General features: G+C 39.8%; 1 protein-coding gene and 1 long non-coding RNA gene across 6 annotated transcripts in view; one reads left to right on the top strand and one right to left on the bottom strand.

The window, feature by feature from the left end:
• LOC117244261 overlaps positions 1-3,232 on the bottom strand; it is an 8,472-nt gene extending 5,240 nt beyond the window's left edge. Inside the window, exon 1 of the long non-coding RNA XR_004497007.1 lies at positions 3,146-3,232. This is a non-coding gene — a long non-coding RNA (uncharacterized LOC117244261). The remainder of the gene's footprint in view (positions 1-3,145) is intronic.
• Positions 1-20,631, top strand: part of TSPAN5 (tetraspanin 5) — a 98,851-nt gene that overhangs the window by 22,025 nt on the left and 56,195 nt on the right. For 2 of the 5 annotated variants that reach the window (XM_033513769.1, XM_015623975.1), the window contains exon 1: positions 3,379-3,483. The exons of 1 other annotated variant lie outside the window; for it this stretch is intronic. In XM_033513769.1, the coding sequence (XP_033369660.1) occupies positions 3,394-3,483 (90 nt within the window). In that variant the 5' untranslated portion in view covers positions 3,379-3,393. Of the gene's footprint in view, positions 1-3,196; positions 3,484-13,010; positions 13,059-20,631 lie in introns of those variants that run through there. 2 more of the 5 variants (XM_033513767.1, XM_015623977.2) reach the window with 2 other exon arrangements.

Below are 20,631 nucleotides of genomic sequence, written 5' to 3'. Positions count from 1 at the left end.
AAGAAGAAAAATCCTCTGAAGTGGACAGGAGTTTGAAAGTATGTATGTAATCTGTTATTTAAGAATGCTTTCTAAAACCTAATTCTATAGATTACAATAATCCTGATGTACTTCTTAGCTAACTTTAATTTATTCTTTATTCCTCAGACTCTGTAAGATGCAAGTAAATGATTAGTAGAGGATGAGAAACTTGAGCTTACAGTTAGTGAAATATCACTTCCTTTTCTTTTAAGTCCCATTCTTACAAACAGACATTTTGAAGTCTATGTTGAGAAATAAATATAAACTGGTTTTGGCACAAGGTCTGCTACAAGTTATAAATTTGGAGCAAGAAACGTGTTGTTAAGTGCTGGGGCTAATTACATTAGCAGTTCATACTCCAGTAACCAAAAGCAGTAACCTGTGAAGAGTCACTTATGGGCATTTAGAATATAATGTTTTGCTTTCAGTAAAAACTGGAGGTGAGAGAAAATATTTTTGACCTCAAGAAATCACTTGACCTAATTCTACCAATTAGGAAATTCTGGTCTTAAACTATAGTTCTGTAGTGGAGCCTTGTTTTGCCCAAAATATGCAGCATGCTTCTCAAATGCATGGCTGGTAGCCTGTCAACAGGACTGTAATTGTTTTATTGATGTAGACAGGAGAGCAAGGAGCTGAACAGCTTGTGAAGTAACCCAGCTCTGTTAGAGATGACCCAGAAGTCACTGTCAGCATTAGCCATAAAAGTGTCTTCCAGTATGGTAGTATTTTAAAATTTTTCATATCTGACTTTTTAATTAACTTGAATTTTATAGTGACTTTGTACTTTTGTACAATTTGTCTGTTTCTCATTAAAAATTAGCTAATATTGTTAAAATGCAATAAAGAATTAAAACCAAGAAGAAGCTTATCCAATTTTTAATGAATGTACTGAATTGCACTTCATGACAGTTTTACGGTACAAAATCCATCAATACATTGCTTACTTATTTACATTACTTACATTCCTTTACTTATCTTTAAGTTAAGATATTTCTTTACTTAAATCAGTAAAGAATAATCTGTTTCATTGTGCTGTCATATTAAATTTGGAAAACATCCCAATTTTTTAGATTGTGCTACTGCTTCTACCACTAAACATCCTATGTTGTGAGGTAAGGCCCCAAAAAACACTTGCTGGATAAGACTCCTGAAAAGGTTTATGGTTTTTCATGTACTCTGAGTTAGATGTACAGGAGAGGTATTGACAAGATGTTGTCAAGAGGTCAAAACAACAAAAAACTTTACTGGTAACTTTAGAAAATTGGAGAATATTGGTAAAAGTTTAGAGTAGCATTCACTCAACATAAAACAGTTCACAAAGCCCATTGAACTCAGCTACTCCAGGCCTGTCTGATTTTAAGTTACTCAAAACTGAGAAGAGAGAGTTAGAAGAAGAAGAAAGAAGAAGAGAGAAAGACAGAAAAGATTGAAAAGACCAAGCATAACTCCTCCTGGTTCCACCAGTGTTCAGCTGAGAGGAATTCCAAGAGGAGTTAGGGTGAATACCTGTGCTTGCCTCATGCTTCAGTTTAGTACCCTTTGGCTTTCCTGGGCCCTTCCCTCAGTTTGGACTTAAGGTCATCTGGCCCCTCTGGGGCTTGACTGGGGCTCCAGGGCTGGAGTGTGGAGCACTTCCTGTGGTGTGGTGGGGACTGGTGAGCTGGGATCCAGGCCCAGAGGGGGATGTGTGTGTGCAGAGTGGGGCATCGCCTCTCCAGAGCAAGACCTACCTATTCTCCCACACATGCACCCAAAATACTTTGAGCCAGCAGTCCTTCCAGTCTTTCACATGTAGTTCTCTGTGGATACAGATTTTCCCTGATTTCAGCAGTATTTTGTACAGGTGTAAGGGTCGGTGTGGGTGGAAGTCACTGTTGGCACAGTGCTCAGTGTAGCTGCTTCTGTAACATACACAGAGACCTAGAGCAGTTCAGGCTTCTCTGCTGGCATTTAAAAATGTCACTAGCACACTGAGGCTTGCAGTCAGGGGTGCTTGATTTGGTATCAAACTCTGACTCAGTGTGATCTCATATAACCTCCAGATGGCCTGACTTGCAGAGATGCAAAAAACAGTCAGATCCTACTCCTTTAGCTTTATAAATTAAATGAGCCTGTAGCAGTATTTATTTTAATACACATCAGTCTCTGCATCAGATTCTTCAACTAATGTTTCAGCTTTCAAGTCACTTTCCTCTGGACAGCATTTAGAATAAGTATTTCATCACACACAGAGGATCTTATGAATGAACTGTCAATTTTCCACAGAACTGGGAAAAATCAATATGCCTCTTCCAGGCCTTGAAAATCCCTCTGCTGCTAGTGAAGACTCTGTTACATCAAATCATATTGAAAACCATTTCAAGCAATGTTCCTGATGTGTGGTGACAAAAGAGCTTTTTTCCTTTTGTGACAAAGGGAAGAAATATTATGAAAACACTTTGTGTACCTATTCTGTACCTGTTGCCTCCTGGTTTTCCCAACAGCAAAACTTCTTACAGAGAAAAAAAACCCAAAGAACTATAGGGATTTTTGCTTAAACAGGTTTTCTTTAATAAGCAAATAATGTTATTTCTAAAAGTATTTGGTCCTTCTTTGTGGTATTGAATTAAAAAAAAGCATTAAAAGAAGACTAGATGTCTTTAGACATGTGCAATATTTTGGATTCATAGAGAATTCTGTTCTGCTCACTTTGTAAATGTGATATTGATGAGTTATATATAACCTGAGTGTGTCTGCTGTCATTGCCCTAGCTGACTACTGTTAGAGGGTACTGAGTATGGAATAAGTGATACTGCAAGGCTGCTTGCAGTACCTTGGCCTGTGGGGTGTTTCCTAGTGTTAGTGGATTACATTTGATGAAAGTCCAGCTTAATTTTTGTTGATTTAGGGGCTAATCTTACATGATGTGGAACATCATTTTTTGTCAGGATTTTCTCTGTGTTAAGAGGGCAGGTTCTTTCAGTTCAGCTCTGGTGCCCCAAGTGAAGGTGCAGCAGTGCTGTGTGTGGGATGTCACCCCAAGCAGACCCACCTGGTGCCTGTCATTTTGTCCGAGCCTGCAGCACAGGTACTCCCTGTTGGATACCTTTGCTTTGCTTACCCGTGTAGGACATATACTTACCCTTGTGAGGCTGGGTTCTCTGCTTCCTTCTCACTGAACTGCATCTCTTCTGCTACATTCTGTTTTCCAGTGGGCTGTCATTTAAAGATTTTGTGATTTAAAAAGCTTGAAGGGAGTTCCCTGTATGTGCTGTAAATGGTTTTTCTATGGGAGCAGAGACCCTGAGGAAAAAAAGTTCACAGATAATGTACGGCAAGGGTTTTGTTGCTTTGTGCTGTGCTTCAATTAACTATGTCACCTTGTGGAAGATGTCTCTGCAGTGCCATGTGATTGGAGTGTTTCAGACTGGAGCACAGAATTTGGAAATGGTGGCATTTCAAAGCAGTGGGTCCTCCCAGGTAATGAGAAGGGTTGCCAAGTATCCCGGGCACCTGTCAGTTCGAAGTATACTGGGGTGTTGTACTGTGCACAGAGCAAGGGTTTCAGATTTTTTAATTTTAATTTTTCCCATTTAAATATAAAACCAGAAAGATTCCCTGTTCCATGTGGGTAAAAGACAGCATTTTGTAGAAATTGTCTTCCTGACTGCCAATGCCTGAAGGCTGGTTCATGTGGGTTTATGTCTAAATGAATGTGTGTGAATTCAGTCAGTCCAACAATAATTAAATATATAATTAAAAAGGAAGAGGTAAGACTTGTAAAATTTAAATTCCTCTTTTCCAAGAAGTTATCCAATTAATTTCTAGATGAAAATTCATCCATCTGGCTTGTGAAGACTATAAAATATATATATATATATAAAACTATAAAATATGAATGATTGCAGTTAAAAAATAACTAACATACAGTGTTTAATGAATACTGCTTGATATCACAACCATGCTCTTGTTTCTTTTTCATTCTGTGGCCATTAAGGGTGCCTAACTCATTTTTTTTAACTCAATTTTTTCTTCCATCTCTGAATGCCTAGGAGGACTTGTTTCTGTTGCAGGGCCACTTTCCTCTTTGGTTGTGGGAACCTTTCAGGATTGGTTTTCATGTGTTGTGGAGGAAGCCAAGCCCTCTGACAGGCTACCTCCTTGGAGATCTGTCCCCTAAGATAAGACAAAACTACTTAGTCATGGTGACTAAGCTGTGGACCCCTTCCAGGACCCCATGTTATCTCCTGTGGACCTGATTTGCTCTGAACCTAAGGGAATTGCAGGCTGTCAGTGGCAGATCTGTTTCCAAGGGGAAGTTTCTTGAGAGATCTTGCACTCAAGGACAGAATTTGTAAATCATCTTGCTTTCTCAAAACAGTTCTGCATAATTGTAGATAGCATGTTTTTCTCTTGTCCCAGCAATGGGACAAGAGGTGGTGTTCCCTTACCCAATCATGTTAACCCTGTAGCATAAGACCCTATAGAAGCTGAAAAGTTTGGAGAATAAAAGCCCTTTTTCCTAGCAACTGATGGTGTGTTTGCTGTGAACCCACACTGATACATCGTGTCCAACTGCAACAATCTCCCTGTTAACTTCTGGTGATCTTATCCTGGTCTCAGACCACTGGTCCCTTTCCCAATTCTTCCCTTCCCTATAAAAACCCTGGCTTTTGCCCAGTTCTGTGGAAGATCATCACTGGCTCCCTTTGCTGAATCCTCCCAATAAAGGTCCCCATGGAATGCTACACGGTCTCCCGTCTATGCGTTGGCTGGTGTAACCCATGGGCAGAGCTGGGCTGATCTGAGCTGATCACTAGAGCTGAAATCACTTCTAAAAGAGCTGATCACGTGAAGCCTCAGACCGACCGCTCCTAAGGGTTACCCCTGGCTGGAAAGTGCCTGAGACTCCCTGGATCATTATTCCTTCTCAGGAGCTCTATCCAGGATAGTTTGTGGCAGAGCTGGGGGTCGGACAGGCCCCCGAGTCCCAGCCTCAACAATGTGTGGCCTTGCAAATTCTGGTGTCAAAATGAGAGCGGGAGGCTGCAAACAGCTGAGGCTGGCACAAGGCTGCAGAGTCAAATCTGCTAATGCAGCTTCAGTGGACTGACAGCAGTCAGTTACCAGATATGGCTGAGAACTTTCCCATCTGGGTCAATTTCTATCGATTTGCTGTTTGGCTCCAAGAATGAAGTGTGGGAAGATGGTGGGACTGGCTCCTTCTTTCCCTGCATAGATCAACTTAAAGTGATTGTACAAGCATGGCCTGTTTCAGCTCTAAGTAAAGTGGTTTTGTAGTATGGAGTACACAGAGGTGTAGGACATAGTGCTGGGTCAATAGTTAGCTCACTCCAGTGAGCACTGTTACGTAAGTGCTACCTCTCTGGTGCACTTTGATCTTCACTATTTTGGAAGAGTTACAATGGTTATCTGTTTACTCCTGCTTGCTCAGTGATGTTAGAGAAACAAAAAGCAGTGATTCTCTTCCAAGGTTATTGTAATGGGAACTTAACTTGAACTTAAGTGGACAGCTCCATCATTTACCTCTCTGGTTTCTTTTTCTTCCCATAAATGTTATTCCACTTTGCCTCTCCCTCTAATAGCACTAAACCTTTGTTGGAGTGGCCTCCTAGATGGGGTGGCAAATGACCTCTCTGAGATGTTTGTCATGATTATCCATTCCCAAGTAGTGTAGTTTCTGCTGCCTTATTACATACAAAGGGTTTGTATGCATTTAGTGCTGGAGATGCATTTGTATATGTATAACACTATGCATGCATATACATATATATACACATACCTTTAATTACATAATATGTACACAAAATAACACAGTACTTAAAAATTAATTCTAATTTGCTAGAGCAGAAGTTTATTAACTTAGGAACCTAAAAGCAGGACTTGAGGGGACTGGAAACCCATCTAATTGCTGTTGCATGCAGAGTAGGACTTTTGCTTCCTCTGACTGTTCTAATGCTCTGCTTCTGCTGGGAGCTCTGACATGGTCACAAGTAGTGTTCCCTCTTCAGCTGTGTGGGGCTGGGTGTGGTTTGAAAACATTACTTTCTTTTTGTATTCTTTGTTTTGAAGATAGGCAAAACCACTGCCAGTGTGGTCTAAAGGTTTGTAGTGATATTTGAATCAATATTTTATTCTGCAGAAACTTTTTCACGCAAATAAGTGTGTGTTTGACTCAGGAACATAAGTCAATTACATTTTTACATAGTTTATATCCTTGTTGGCTTCTGCTTTCCTACGTTTTTTCTTAAATCACTTTCATACCTGTGGGAGAGGAAGTAGCTCCTGAGCGGATACAGCTAATAACTTTGCCTATTAAAGAAAACCAATCCAAATCCTGATGAGATTGACACTCAAGGGTTTGCACCACTGTAGCAGGTGAATGAATTGTGACTCCCATCTGGCCATTTTAGTTGTTTTTGTGTACTTTTCTCTGCCCTGTAGATTCATGATTCTATCTTATATCTAGCTGTCCTGCAGTGGGGCTGACATCTGACAGAGGGAAAAGGACAGCTATAGGCTACAGTAGCTTTTGTCTTCAACTTCCCCATCCCAGAAATAGGAATGTGTGTAAGATTTCTAGTGAGCTCTCTATCATCTGGTATTTCATATATTGTTTTAGATGTCATGCCTAATAAATGACAGTGATGAAGTAGTCCACTTACTTGTGGTTTTCTTGTCAATAGCAGCTCACCACTATCTAGAGAAATTACCATGCCTTTTGTAAATATCCTATTCTTGTTGGTTTTGCCCTCCTTTCAGTTTGTGCTCTACTCCAGCTTGAAGAGGCAGTTCTCTCTGCTCCATTCTCTGAGGAAGCCCTTTCTGTGGCTCTCCATGTGTCTGTGTCTGTTCTTACACCTGGAATAAAAAGGTCACAGGAGCCTCTGCATGCTGCGAGAGGCAGTTTATGGACTCTGTTACTGGAGTCCAGACACATGACCACTGGAAAGTGGGAAGGAGAAGTAAAACCTCACCTCTGGCGTGTTTTTGTACCATTTTCTAAGGTACTTGCTCCTATTTGACAAACATCTTTGTTCCATAAACATGTGTACACCTTTCGGGGTAATCTGTGAGCATCTCCCTGTGAAACAGCAAGCCTCATGTTGGTACAAGACTTCCCAAATAACATCTTTGGGAGATAATCCTTCTCTACTTATTGTGTCAAATTGTAAGTCTGGTCAATATCAAAGCTATGCACACAGCTCTGGCTCTGATGTGAAGAATTTCACATTTCATAACAATTCATAAAAAATTGCTGCAAGACTGAGCCATGTAGAATCAAGTGAGGTAGAATGGATGGGGCTATTTTAGATTGGCATGATCATAGAGATTTGAGGGATGTGCAGTGTCTCCTGTTTGCACTGCATGGAAGGCCTGTTGCTGTTGAAGCACAGGATCTCAGTGATGTTTTGAGGCTGGAGAACAGGACTGATATTTAAATAGGCTGGTGGTTGTTGCTGCTGTATGAGTTAGAAACATACGGTAAAGTCCTAAGTATTTTATGGTGAGACTTTGTGGGGCTCCTTTTTTGTATCTTTGGTGATGTATCAGAACTCCAGTGAGTATTGATATTTAAATCTTCTTAGTGTACTAGGGTCAGATTTTCATTTATGCTGAAATGCTCCTACCTGCCACTGTAACATGTCCTTAAAATGACTGCAGATCATATTATGGACCAGGGTAGAACACTTCTGATGTAGCGGTGTTATTGAAATCATTCAAGTGAGCAGTATTAGACTCCTAGCTTGAGGAGTTGGAAGGACTTTAGAAGATGGAAGGATGGACTTTGCATTGTGGGATGTGATTGTATTTCTGTATAAATGATGGCTAGAAGAGAAACTTGTAATTTTTCACAGAACAAGGAGGAAAGGAATACACACATTTGTTCATAAAGCAGAAGGTGTTTAAGAATGTAAGCTTATAAAAGTGAGAGGGTAGCCATATTTTGTCTGAAAAAAGGCCTGCCTTGTTTTTTCTCTTTCTTTCTGGGAAGATACTTTTCTGCTTGTTTTTATCAAAAGACCACTCTTGCCATTATTTCACTCAGTTTTGTTAGTAGAACTTCAGTTCAAAAACTTTCTGCCGTGGAAAATACAAAGGCAAACCAAAACAAACATCCATAAAATTGTTTCAGAATTCACAGAAAACAAACTGTGGATCAATTATTCAGTGCCTTCCCTCCCCTCATCCACTTCCTGATGTGTTATTAATTTTGCATGAGCCCCCTGCTTAGCCCTTCATGCACTTAGAGTATAGAGCGCAAAGGCTTTCAGCTCTGTAAATGACTGGGCACTTACTACGACCCTCTGCACAAGAGCAGATCCTGTTGACTTCAGTGGGAATCACTTGTTGGCAGCTGCATAATTGTTTTTCAAACAATGTAGGTTTAAAAAAAAAAACAAACAAAAAAAGGGAGGATGTGTGAGAAAGCCCAAAGAGGTTCCCCAAATGAAACACTGAAAAGTCATTCAAAGGAGCTGGAGCAATTACTTCAGTTGCCTAAGAAGTTAAGACCTGGCAAAAAGAGTGATAGAGTGCTCTAACCAAAAGCTCTGGCAGAGAACAGTCAAGTGTACCAGACATCCATTACATGATAACTTCCCTGCAGTAACAGGAGCTCTATGAGACTCTAATCCTTGGAGGACTGAGAGAACTTTCAGCTGATGAAGGACACAGAGGTCATTCTCAGCAAGCAATTGTGACTGTTCTCTCTAACTGCAGAGTAGTGGTGTGCTTGTAGGAAATAGCTTTACATGTGCTGAAATATGTGCAGAAAACAGTGGTTTCTGCAGTCTATCTGCCTTGCTACCAGTCTGGGCAGTAAGCTGGTCACTGCTGTCATTTTTTTAAGTAGTGATTCCTAGCCCTTCATTGAGTACCAAGCCCTGCTTTCACCAGGCATGTATATAATAACAGCAACTTCATGATACATCTGTGTCCCAGGGAGCTGCTAATGCCCAGCTCTAAAGCACCACTACTGACGTGCTCTACCAACAACCGCATAAGAACGCTCCACATTTTATTAGAGGCATCTGAACTTTAACAACAGCTTAAGCTAAAGATAATTGCTTCTGTATGAAATACATTCTGTTACTGCTAATGTTGTCTTATCAAGTAAGTTAGTGTGTCAGACAGTAGAATTTCTGTAAACAAAGCATAAAAGAAGGTGTGTGTATATAAATCATGCCTGAAAATCAATTTACAGATGAATGGGGACTGAACATCTAGGTCTAGTTTTGTTCATGCTTTGGTGATTGATAGAGAAAAAATAAAAAGTCTCTCTAAGTGCAGAACTTGATGAATATTACATTTATTTCTTACTATTGGATTGTTTCAGCACTTTGTGATAAAGCAATATGAGTAGGTAGTTTTAGCTGGTGCTAGTACCAATGGTTTCAATACTGTTAAAAGTAAACAACAAGAGCCACCTTTCTTTTTGCCCTTAAGGAACACTTTAAAGAAATGTGAAACTGATTCTTATTGATGGTTTAGGGAAAAAAAAAAAAGGTTAAGGTTAACAATCCCTGATTTTAGATCCGTCATACCACCAACTGAGATGAAGAACTTTAATCTATTGCGCTGAATCCTTAATCTGCTACATTGTCACGTACCTTTACATGAACCATTAACCTCCAGAGCCAAAAACTGTTCCAAGATTTTGGAGGAGAGTGCTGAGCTTTGCCTTTTGACCAGATTCAATGTAAGGGAGTTCTCTAGGGGAAAGAATCTTGCTCTTATTTTTCCCTTTAGTGTGTGAAGAAACAATATACCTATGGATCTACAGTTCTTATTAAGCAAGTTGAAGTGTTAATGATAAAGAAGTGAAAAAAAATGTTTCTTTGAAGATCCTGTAATCTGGATTTCTGTTACTTTTGTGTGGATTAACAATTTAATTACCAAAAACAGGTTGGTTGGTTTGTTTGTTTTAAAATGTGTTTGGCTGTGTTTTGTGTGGTGTGAAAGATGTGATAAAAAGGCATTTCTCAATAATCTTTAATTTCTGCCTGGGGTACCATGCAGTCCAAAGGTAGTTTGGAGTTTTGATGGTTTTATCCCGGGGGGGCGTTTGAAGATGGTGTCTTTGCCAGCTAAACCAGTTTAGAGCCTGTGTAAGATACGGCTTCATGGATCAACCGCGAGGCTGGTGAAGAGTGACATGGAAGGAGAACAACTTCCCTTGGGGAGGATGTGACTAGGAGAACCATTTTGCTGCTGAAACACCAGACTGGTTTACCTGCTTTGACTTAAAGCCCTATGGGGTTGTTTTTTTTGGTGAGTAGTGCCCATGTCAAACACGAACACTGCAATTAGTATTTGGCATAATTATTAACCTCTGTAGAGAGATCCAGTCTGAAAAAAAGTCTACTGTACACTGAGCAATGCCCCCTTGGAATATTTCAGCTTAATTAGCTCAAGTCTGTGGACACAGACTGTGTCACATTGTCTGTTGTCCTTTCCATATTGTTTTCAAAGCCTGATACCTTTGATCAACCCCTGGCTGAGTTAGGAAAGCCTAAGGCATGAAAGGAATGCTGAAATCTGCAGAGCTAGAGTTACTACAGAAGTTATGGAAACTAAACCATTATTACTGGTCTGATATGACCCAGAAGGAGTTTGTCTGGAGTGGTATTTCTTACTTTATTTTGCTGAAAGGTAATAAAGGTGAGGTTTTTTCTTTCTCCCTTGAACTTTTGGGATGAATATGTCTAGTGAAAATTTTTCTTTGCCTTAACCTGAGATAATGCCAGTAGTTTGTACTTCACGGTCTCTAAACTGTTAAAAAATTGCAAAATGGATTCTCAGTGTTCACAGCGAGAGTAGGGTGAGGCTCATGTATTTGTTGTTTGTGCAATGTTCCTAACAAATTATAATAATCAGTAAAGTAACTGGAAGCAAAAGGAGTAAATCCTCCTAAGTTTCAAAGGTTATTGGAAGAAATTTTGTGAGCTTATTAAAGGTATCTCTGAAATTTTCAAGAAATTATGTTACTTTAATAAAATATAGAGCATTAAAATATTGTTTAAAATTCAGGCACATTCACTGTTAATCAGTTCCCTTAATATGGGTGTTTTGCATTTAAAATAAAAGGGAATGTTCTTGGATTTGGATAGGGCACAAGAATGAAAACTTGCATAGAAAGTTGTTTTGAAGCTCTAATGGGTGATGGGCTGTGAGATGTTCTAGTCTTTTCTCTCTGACATGTAATATTATGCTTGGCTGGAGCATTTCCTCGTATAGAAAATAACTAAAATAAGGTGTCACTGCCAAGGAGGACCTCAACCTTTTTAGATATGCAACTAAGAGGCCATACCTGTGATCATGTTGGATCAGGCAATAGGTCTGTTTAAGGTAAATATCATCAGAAAGTGGCCAGTGGGAGAGAGCTGTTGAGAAGTGTAAGAAGCGAGGTAGGTACACACTGATACATCTTAGGGAATGTGCTCTCAATCCCCTGCCTTTCAGACCCAGAACTAATATCTTTGTACTTGGTATCCCTATATGATATTTTCTTTGTGAATTTATCTGGTTGACAGTTGAATCTCTAATTTTTCTGAAGTGAGTGACATCCAGTTGTTAGCTGTACCTTTTTTTCCATTAGTATTGGCTTGCTTTGGGAGAGGTGGAGTTCCAACAGGCATCTAATAAAGCATTCTGTAGCTTGGAGTCGATTAACTTTCATGTTCATCTGCTTAGCTTCTGTGAAACCACAATGAAAATCCTGCATCTGAAGAATGTAGCTTGAAACACCTTTTATCTGTTTCCTGCTGTACCCTGCCCCTGGCTTTTGCACATAATACCATCAAGAAACAAATTTTGGACACCTTCCTTTTCAGTGGTTCACATGGTTGAATTACAAATGTAGGAGGCGTGTAAAGTCAAGTGAGTGTACCAGTCCAAGGCAACTACAGCTGGATGTCACAGATGAAAAAGCTTTCTGCTGCGAAGAGGAGCTTTAACTTTCCAGATGGTGACCTAGTTGGATCTCCTCAGAGCTCCTCCAGTTACAATGAAATAACCATTTTCAGCCCAGGCCATGTTTAACAGTAAGACATACAGTTGGCAGTTTTTTATGTAGGATTGCAATTCCTTGAAGTTCTGTCCTTTTTCATCCTCTCTTTCCCATGCTTCACAAAAGGAAGAAACATGTAAGCCTAAACTCCCAGAATCCTTATCTAATTTTGCCATTGATTATGGTGCATTTTTATTAATTTACAAAAATCGTGTACAAAATATGAGAGTTTTGTGATGGGCGGGTGAATCTGAAGGGTGTTCTCAGGGAGACACCAGACTGTGCCTTCCTTTGGTTACTATTTTGGAAGATTGCAGTAATTGGTTGCAACATAAAAGGTCAAATGTAGCACTCACCTGTTATTTTGGAAGAAAAGATGTAAAGTTCCTTTCTTGGCTGGGCCCCAAGAAAGCTCCTAAGCGAATGTGTGGCTTATTGGCCCTGCTGCCTAGGCTGTCTGTGAAGCAGAGATCAGTGTTGTGCTGAGAGTAGAACCCTGAGGGGTTACAAAAAGTAAATCACTGGCCTGGCAGAAGAGTGGAGTCGTTGCTGCTGTATAAGTGTGACATCTGGAAGGTTGTGTTGTAGTCCAAGAAAATTTTTCTTTTGTTAATCAAGGCAAGTTTATAAAAGTCATCTTTCTTTATACCACAGCATTAGACATCTGATAAATGAAATGTGGGACTTTTCTTGTTCATTTGCATAGTAGTCCTGGGAAGGAAGAAAGAATGTGTTGTGGATGATGACTAGTATTGACTGGCTGACAAAGAGAGAGGCAAGAGTGCAGCATAAACTTGATGGCATGATCAGATCCTTTAAAACTAAGTGACCATAGAGAGACTGACTTCAGATTTGAGCCAGTTTACTAGGCTTGAGAATGAGAAAAAAATAGCTTACAGAGTTCTGAGACTTTTTTTGTTTTACTTAAAAATAATAAATGAGTGCTTCTGAATTCCTTTGTAAATTCTTATTCCCAGGGCTCAGGTCTATGATCCGATCCCCTTGGGAACTGGATTTCCAGGTAAAGAACTTAGTCTTGTTGCTGTAGGAAAGCTTAAAAAAAACAAAAAAAGAAAATAGCCCTGAGAAAACAGTTTGGTAGCTGTTCATCTTGAAATCTGTTTTATTTGCTGCATGGGGATCTATTTTGGAAGTACTTCAATGAAAAGTTGGACAATGGAACAAAACACTTCAAGGCTTAGCATTTAAATGTGTATTACTTTGGTTGGTTGTTTTGGTTTTCTTAAGCTTTTCAGTGTGTATTTTTTGGGGGGGAGGTGGGTAGTTTAGGGGTTTTGTTTGGTTATATATATATGTGAAGTACTTGGATTAATTCCTGTTTTCTTAGCAACAAAGAATTGTTCCCTCTCTGCCCCATCCTTGTTGCTCACTAGGACTGTGTTCTGCATTATATGGTAGATTCTACTGAATGAGGAAAACCCATCTTGCAAATTCAATTTAATGCTGTAGGCTAGCTCTACTTCCAAAAGTATAATTGGTAGAAAACTGTGGATTTTTCTAGCATTAATAAAATTGAGTGTGGGCAGTGTATGTTAGCATGTTTACTTTTATTTATATATATAGATATATATGTGTGTATGTGTGTATATGTGTGTATATATACACACACATACATATATACAGGTATGCTTGTGTGCATGTATATGTATATATTTTAACTTTTTCCTGTTTCTGTTTTTTCACTTCTGCTCCATACCAATACTGCTGAAGCTTGTGTAAGAGGACAGCTTTTGCTCTTGCCAGCCAGAATCTGTTTTTGCAGTGAGGGGTCCCTGCTGGGGAAGCCTTTCTTTTCCTGCTCTTTCTTCTCTCCACAGGGTAGCAGGCATAAGGACTGCCCTCCCGTCTGCTCTGCTGACAGCCGTGCCTTCTCTGCTCCAACTGCAGCAGCTGCTGCTCCTCAGCCTGACTGAGAGAGCATAAATTAAAATACAAAGGTCTCCTGTGGCCACTCTTGGCTGGCAGTGCAATGGCAGATCAGACCTTCCTACATCATCTTCACTTGACTTTCTTCTTTTTCTCAAGAATTTCCTCTGCATTTGTCTCAGTCACAGTCTTTTGCCACTGAGCTGAATAGAAGTAGCAATCCAGTAACTCTAAATGTTTTATGTGCTTGTGTCACTGGAGCAGTTTGCAGAGAAAAGAATCAGAGATGTGGGTTTCACCAAAAGCTCAAGTCTTTCTTCTTTTCATGCTGCCTGGAGGAGATGGACTGTTTGTGTGCTTTTCATGGCTGCTGAAGATCCCGGGCTAATTCCTGTTCTCATCTCCCCATGAAGTCAGTGGGAGTGTTAGAAACAGCAGAACCATTGTGCTGCCATTGTGTCTGTGTGACTGAGGGCACAGCAGTGAGCACGAGTGTTTTCTCCAATGGGCTTTTACTGTTTTGCAACCTGCTGTCTTACAATACTCGTATTGGGGGTCTCATCCCCGGAGGGTGGAGAGGGAGCTACTTAGTGGTGGGATGGAGTGCCATGCCACAAAATTGGCTATGTGAAATTCCTGACCCAGCTGTGTTTCGTTTATTTTTTTTTGTGAGGGAGTTGTTTTGGGTTGGCTTTTTTTTTGCCCTGTGCTTGTCTGACATAGATGTTTTTTGGCTTAATGTGCTTAAATATGAGGACTGTTCCTTGTAGGTGGTAAGTGGTGAGGATGATGGCTATTTTAAATTGTTTTATTAAAGTAACTTTATCTGCTTCCTCTGCTTTTTCCTGCCTTAGACCCTGCAGGCTGGTTTGGCTTATTGGGCATTCGGCTTATGCCAATGGCATTGAATATTCTTTTTATAGAGTGCTCACATTTTTGCTAGTCCTCTTATCTGTCTTATCTGTTTCAGTCAAAATCTGAATTCCAACACCTTTATGGGAAAAAAAAACCTGAATGGACTAATATTTTAAGTGTTTTTTATTTTTTTAAACCCTTCTTGAAATTTTTTTTTTCTATTTTTTTTCCCTTTTCTTCCCGACTATGGAATGCAATGTTAAACTTGCATCCTCTTGTGTTGTAGCTTCTATTCTGTTTGATTTGTCTTCAGGGCATTGTCAGGATTGGAATGCAGCCCTAAAGAAAGGCATTTCAGTAAATGGTTCATTTTCAGTCCCTGAAAATCATGTAAGAAATGAGAAACTGTGCTTTTCTATTTCCATTTGTATAATTGTCAGCTAGTCCTCAATGCAAGTTTGGTCATTTTATCCACTGTTCTCTGGATTATGGATGTAGAGGTTCTCCATGATTTGTGCAATGACTCAATTGTTTTTGTTTAATGTAAATATATTTTGGCTTTAAATGTAAGTCTCTACAACAATGAATGTTACAGGCTAAATGCCATTTTGTCATACTTAATAATATTCTGCATTGTGAAAGCCTAAAAGCAAAACATGCCTAAGCCTAGAAACTTTCTATCCACAGTTGTATTACATTTAAAATATCTTGATTTCTATAATTGACTTCATGCATTTGGAGGGAAAGAAGTATCAGGACTTGCTCATGCTGTTCCTTTTATCATGCTGGTTAGGCAAATGAAAGCTACTGTGGCGGTGGGGCAAGAGGACAACATTGTGCAAGTGGACTGTTAAATGAAAGCAAAATGCTCAGGTGATGAAAAATGTGTGTGTCCTCTTTCTTCAGTAAGTTCCATGCTAGTAGCAGGTGCAGTTGAAGAGCTGGCATCCTGTATCTCCATGTCACATACAGCAGCATGAGTGGGGGGACAGCAAGTGGCTGTGCAGCACTCACACTGAGCTGCAGTGGCAGAGCACTTCTCTAGCTGGTAACTCTCTCCTCTAATTCCATCCCAGCTGGCACAAACAATAGTGGGTCTGGGATGTGAACTTACCAGGCAGGGCTTGCATTGAGTAAACTGGGCTCTGTTCGCTATTCTGAGCTTCTGGAGAGCTGTTGTAACAGCAGGTTGGCTCTTCCATTCTTTTTTTTTCCCCTTTTTTATCTTAAACAGTGAGCTTTCTATGGGGAGAGAATGAGAAGTATTCTGTGCATTGATTTGCTGTTTGTGTGCTTAATTCTGATCGGTTCAAGAATATTTTGGTACAAAGAGTTCAGGGTGTGGTGAGATTACCCAAGAAATTTGCTAAGGACATGTGAAGTTAATTGCAGGGATTTTACTGTTCCTGTCAGAGGATGGTGCTCACTTTTTTTTTATTGGTTCTAAAATGGTATCATCCTTGAATACGTTTTTGTGAATCATTGTCACTTGACTTGCTTGTGGGTTCAGAAGATTGATTTTTGTGTAAAGCTCCTCCCTGTCCTTTCCTGGCTGACTAAATGAATAACATTTTTCTGAACTTTTTGCATATCTTTGTATTTGTGTTATCCTTTAAAGGGGAGGAAGAGAACCGAGAAGCATATCTATATCCTCTTCTTATTTAATCCCATAACTAAAAAATGAAGACATGAAGAGCTCACAGGGGCTCTTTTGGTGTTTGTGCTGCTCTCTTCTGCAGGCAGGAAAATAAGCAAATGGGAGCAGTAGCTGAAGTACTTGGTAGACTGTAATTGTCTGCAATTGCACTGTGATTTGCAAAGATTGTAGAAACAGTATAAGTAGCATTGGTGGTGATTTCCTTTTTTCAGGCAATGTTCTTTCCACCCTCAGTTATAACCAGTGCCCTTTAATTACGGCTCCCCGTCTAATATGAGCTGAAGAGGCTCAGTGTCAGAGAGGGAGGGTGGAGCTACAGTGTAGAATTCATTGGCCTGGCACTGGTGTGATTCAGCTGACAGCTTTTATGCTTGCTGGCATGGCCCTTTCACAACATAAGATACTTTGTTCGTTTGTTAGTATTGTGCTGGGTGATTGCAATGCTTTCAAACAGGCTGATGATGAGTTTTTTGACACTTGGTTGGGGTTGAGTGCCCTGGCCTATGTACAGGCCATACAGTACCCACTCTTGTGGGTACTGTAATGGTATAAATAACTGTGCTTATTCTGACCAAGTATATTCTTGAAATGTCATTTCAAGTGTAACAGTGAAGAACACATTAGTAAGAAAGAATGAGGCATGCAGCTGCTGGGTTGTTTTCTTTTTCTGACACTGACCTGCTTAATCTTCCCAGGACCTTCCATTTTTTCGTGGGAGCTTGGAAAACAACTGCTGATGGATTACCTTGAGGACATTGAAAAGTATTGTTCAAAAGGGTAGTTTGTTCTGTTCTGTTTCCTCTGCTTCCTACAGCAGTGAGGCTTGGCCTGGTTTCTGTGTTAAGAAGCCAATTACTCTGGCTGGGTCTCTTACAGGCTATAGACAAACACAGTGAAAACTTGCCCAGGATTTGGTAAGGTTTTGGACTGAAATAGTAGGCTTTGTTTTGGTGTGGCTTGCTGTTGTCAGTGCTTTGGTCAAAATTGGGTAGGCTATGCAAATAGCTGGCTGGTTACAGTACGCTTGCATTAAGAATATTTATTTTGGCATTAAAACTACATGTATGTTCATGCTATAAGTAAAGTCCTTTCATGCTGATCTTGCATTTGTTCCTAAAAGGCACTGTACTTCAGAGGTGCCTGTGGAAAAACAGAAATTGTTTAGTTTTTGAGCAGTTACTGAAAAACTAATCCTGTACTCCAGAATATAATGAGTTGTGAATTCTTTGCTCCATTGAGTGAAATATGACTGTGGTGTGACCTACTTAATTTGCATATTTAACATATTGGATACTTTTTGTTAGTGGGGTTGGCTTTTTTTTTTTTTTTGCCTGTTTCCTAGGAACCAAATGCCCTGGTATATTAGAGAACAGCTATTGTATGGAGACTGGTGCTTGTCTGAGCATTGTTCTTCTGTAGGTGGAAGGCTTTAAAGAGGAAGGAGCTGGAATTTTCAAAACATCTTTATTAACCGAAATAGCACAAGGATGTGTTTCAGACTGCTGTGCTACTCCTCCATATATTTGTGTTTTTCTTAATAGGAGTATCAGTGTTGGTTTATCTAGTAAAGTGCTTGTATATGTTCCCATTGAGGGCATACCAAAAGAAAGTGAATGAGTAACTAATAAATGGATGTTCTTGTCATCCTTACTGTAGATGTATATTTCTGAAAGTGTTTATATTGAATTATCTAGAATGGAAACAGTAATGCAGAATTTGGCATTAGAGTAAACTTCAGGAAGTAGTATTTTTGTTAGTGGAGTAGGTAAAGAGAAGAGTGGGATGCCTTTTAAATGCAAAAATTGTCTCAAGTTTGTTTTGCTGCTGACTTTATTTTTTAGCCCAATGTTTATTGTTGCAACATTAAAAAAAAAAATAGGTGTGGTTGTTACAATGTTAAATTTGGAGCTGTGATGGTGGAATGGTATTAGGATTGGTAATGCTGAATGTTACTAAGTGGTGAACAAAAACTGTCTCTCTGCTTGAATTGTTTGGTGAGCTCACAAGTTGTTTAGGAGAGTGTTTTGGTAGTGTGTGACAAATAAAGCTGAGTTCTTAGCTTAGAAAGTGCTGCACCATTCCCCTTTGGTCTTTCTATGTTGACTTCAAAAACTCAGGTAAGGGCCAGTGCTCAGTGGTGCAGGTAACTTACAGCTGCATCTCTGGGAATCTGTAACTTTGCTGCTTCCAGACTGCTTGAACTGAGTGTGTAGCATGCGGTGCCAGCCTCCATACACACAGCACTGGTGCCTGAGTTGTGTGCTGTGAGGGCTTGGCGCTTGTTATTCTGATAATTTTCTCTCAGTCCACAGCATGTTGAGAAGGGAATAGTAGCAGGATGAGAGAAGTCCATGAAGCTTGGCAATTCCTTGCCAGGGCTGTATTTTGTGCTGCTTTTATTCAGCCCCTTGCTGAGGGAAGGACAGGTAGCTGACAGTAACAGCGTATTATCATGAGCTGCCTAGAAAGGGGAGCAAAATAAGGAGATGTGCTGGCGAATGGAGCTTGTTTGTTTGCAAGTCCTTGAGGATTTGAGATTCAACAGGTAATTTTGTCCATATTTGCCAGTAGTAGGGATATAATGCATGTTTCTTGCATTCTCTAAGGGTTAGAACTGTCAAAAAGCTAAATATCCTTTAATAATAAACTGCAGTTAAGGCCCCTGCTTAAGTGTGTTATTTTTTTTTTTTCATGATTAAAAAATTGAAGCTTTCAAAGTAAGACTTCAGTGTAAGAATGGAGGGTGAAAGGAGAGTGAAGCAGAATGAAACCATGTCCCAAAGTGCCACATTTACCCTATATTTTGTGGTCAATTCCTACAATAGAGCATGTTTTTGTGAAGGGAAAGTAATGAGGAGTTTTCTTATGAGAAAGGTCTTTTTGGGGGCTAGGGGGAGGTTCATATTCTGTGTGGTGAGGTCTGCAAATGGATCAGATGATCTTCTCCCCAGGTGGTCCTCATGTAGCTTATTCAGTGGTTTTGCCTAGTGGTAAGAAGGTAGGTGACTGACATTGCTCTGGATGTTCAATACCAGCATCAACTGTTGTTCATGAGTATCCATTCCTGCTTGTGCTTGGTCAAAAATATGACTGACAGCAATCAGTAATAGAAGTAATAGAAGATTTTACTGAGTTTTTTCAGCTTTTTTTCATTACATTTTAATGAAAGTTCTAGTCTTCAAACTACACATGCCAGCTTTTTTGACTTGAGAGTACATTATGGCACTGTACCTCTTCACTACTTGCCAGTTAATTTGATCAAAGTAGACCTAAATCTGAAGACACAAACATTGTTTAACAAACTCTTCAAGTAACTGATTCAAGTTCTTGTGAAAGCAGCTGTAAGTGATGTGCTCGGGACCTCCTGCAAGAGCTGTGTGCCAGTGGAACTGCTGATTTTCTTATCTGACTTCATGTGTGTAAAGTAAGACTTTCTCAAGAGATAGACTTAATAATATGCGAGCAATTTCAGGTTTCAAAACATAAAAGAGCCCTAGTTATCACACAGTTAAGGCATCTAAAGTAGATTTTCACCTCTTAGGTCTAGAGAGAGGGAGAGAAAAAAAAGCATATCTAGGTGTTGTAGATCTCTTGAAGTAGTAACTGAGCTGTCCCTTTGTGTGATACCTACTCAGCATGTGAATGAATAAACGATTTAATGAGAGGTTACTGGTTAGCTTACTCTGTTCTCTCAGTGATGGTGGGACAGTTCTTAGGGAAAACTCTGTGCCTGACTATTCAGTTACTAACACTCATGGATGCAGCAACTAAAACTGCACAAAATGGAGAGGCCAAGCATCTAGGAGGGAAGATCTTGTAATTTCATCTGGAATTAAAGCTTGTGAGCAGTCACCATGCAAATTTTGCAACATGCCATGTTAATGCCATGAGAATCCTTGTTCTATGAGTACATTAGTGAACACTGTTATAAGCTGTTTTCTTGAAAAATGCTGAATGCCCTTCCCAAACCCAGTGCTTACTTTTGTTGCCTTTCTTGTGGTCACTTTTTGAGAGAAGGTGGAAGGAGGTTCTGGTGAGCAAAGTGGGAATTGCAAATAGGACTGTAACCTCTGTCTCTGCATTAAGTGTTCCCATCTATTTTATCTTTAATACTTCTCTTGTTTCACTTAGTGTAGTTTTTCTGGATAGTACATGTCATGTACATTTATTGCTGCTCTTAGAGCACTTATATGTA

This window comes from Parus major, chromosome 4 (assembly GCF_001522545.3).
Source record: "Parus major isolate Abel chromosome 4, Parus_major1.1, whole genome shotgun sequence".
Classification (NCBI taxonomy): Eukaryota; Metazoa; Chordata; class Aves; order Passeriformes; family Paridae; genus Parus; species Parus major.
Note: the sequence above shows the minus strand (reverse complement) of the source record. Positions and strands in the feature narration are given on the sequence as shown.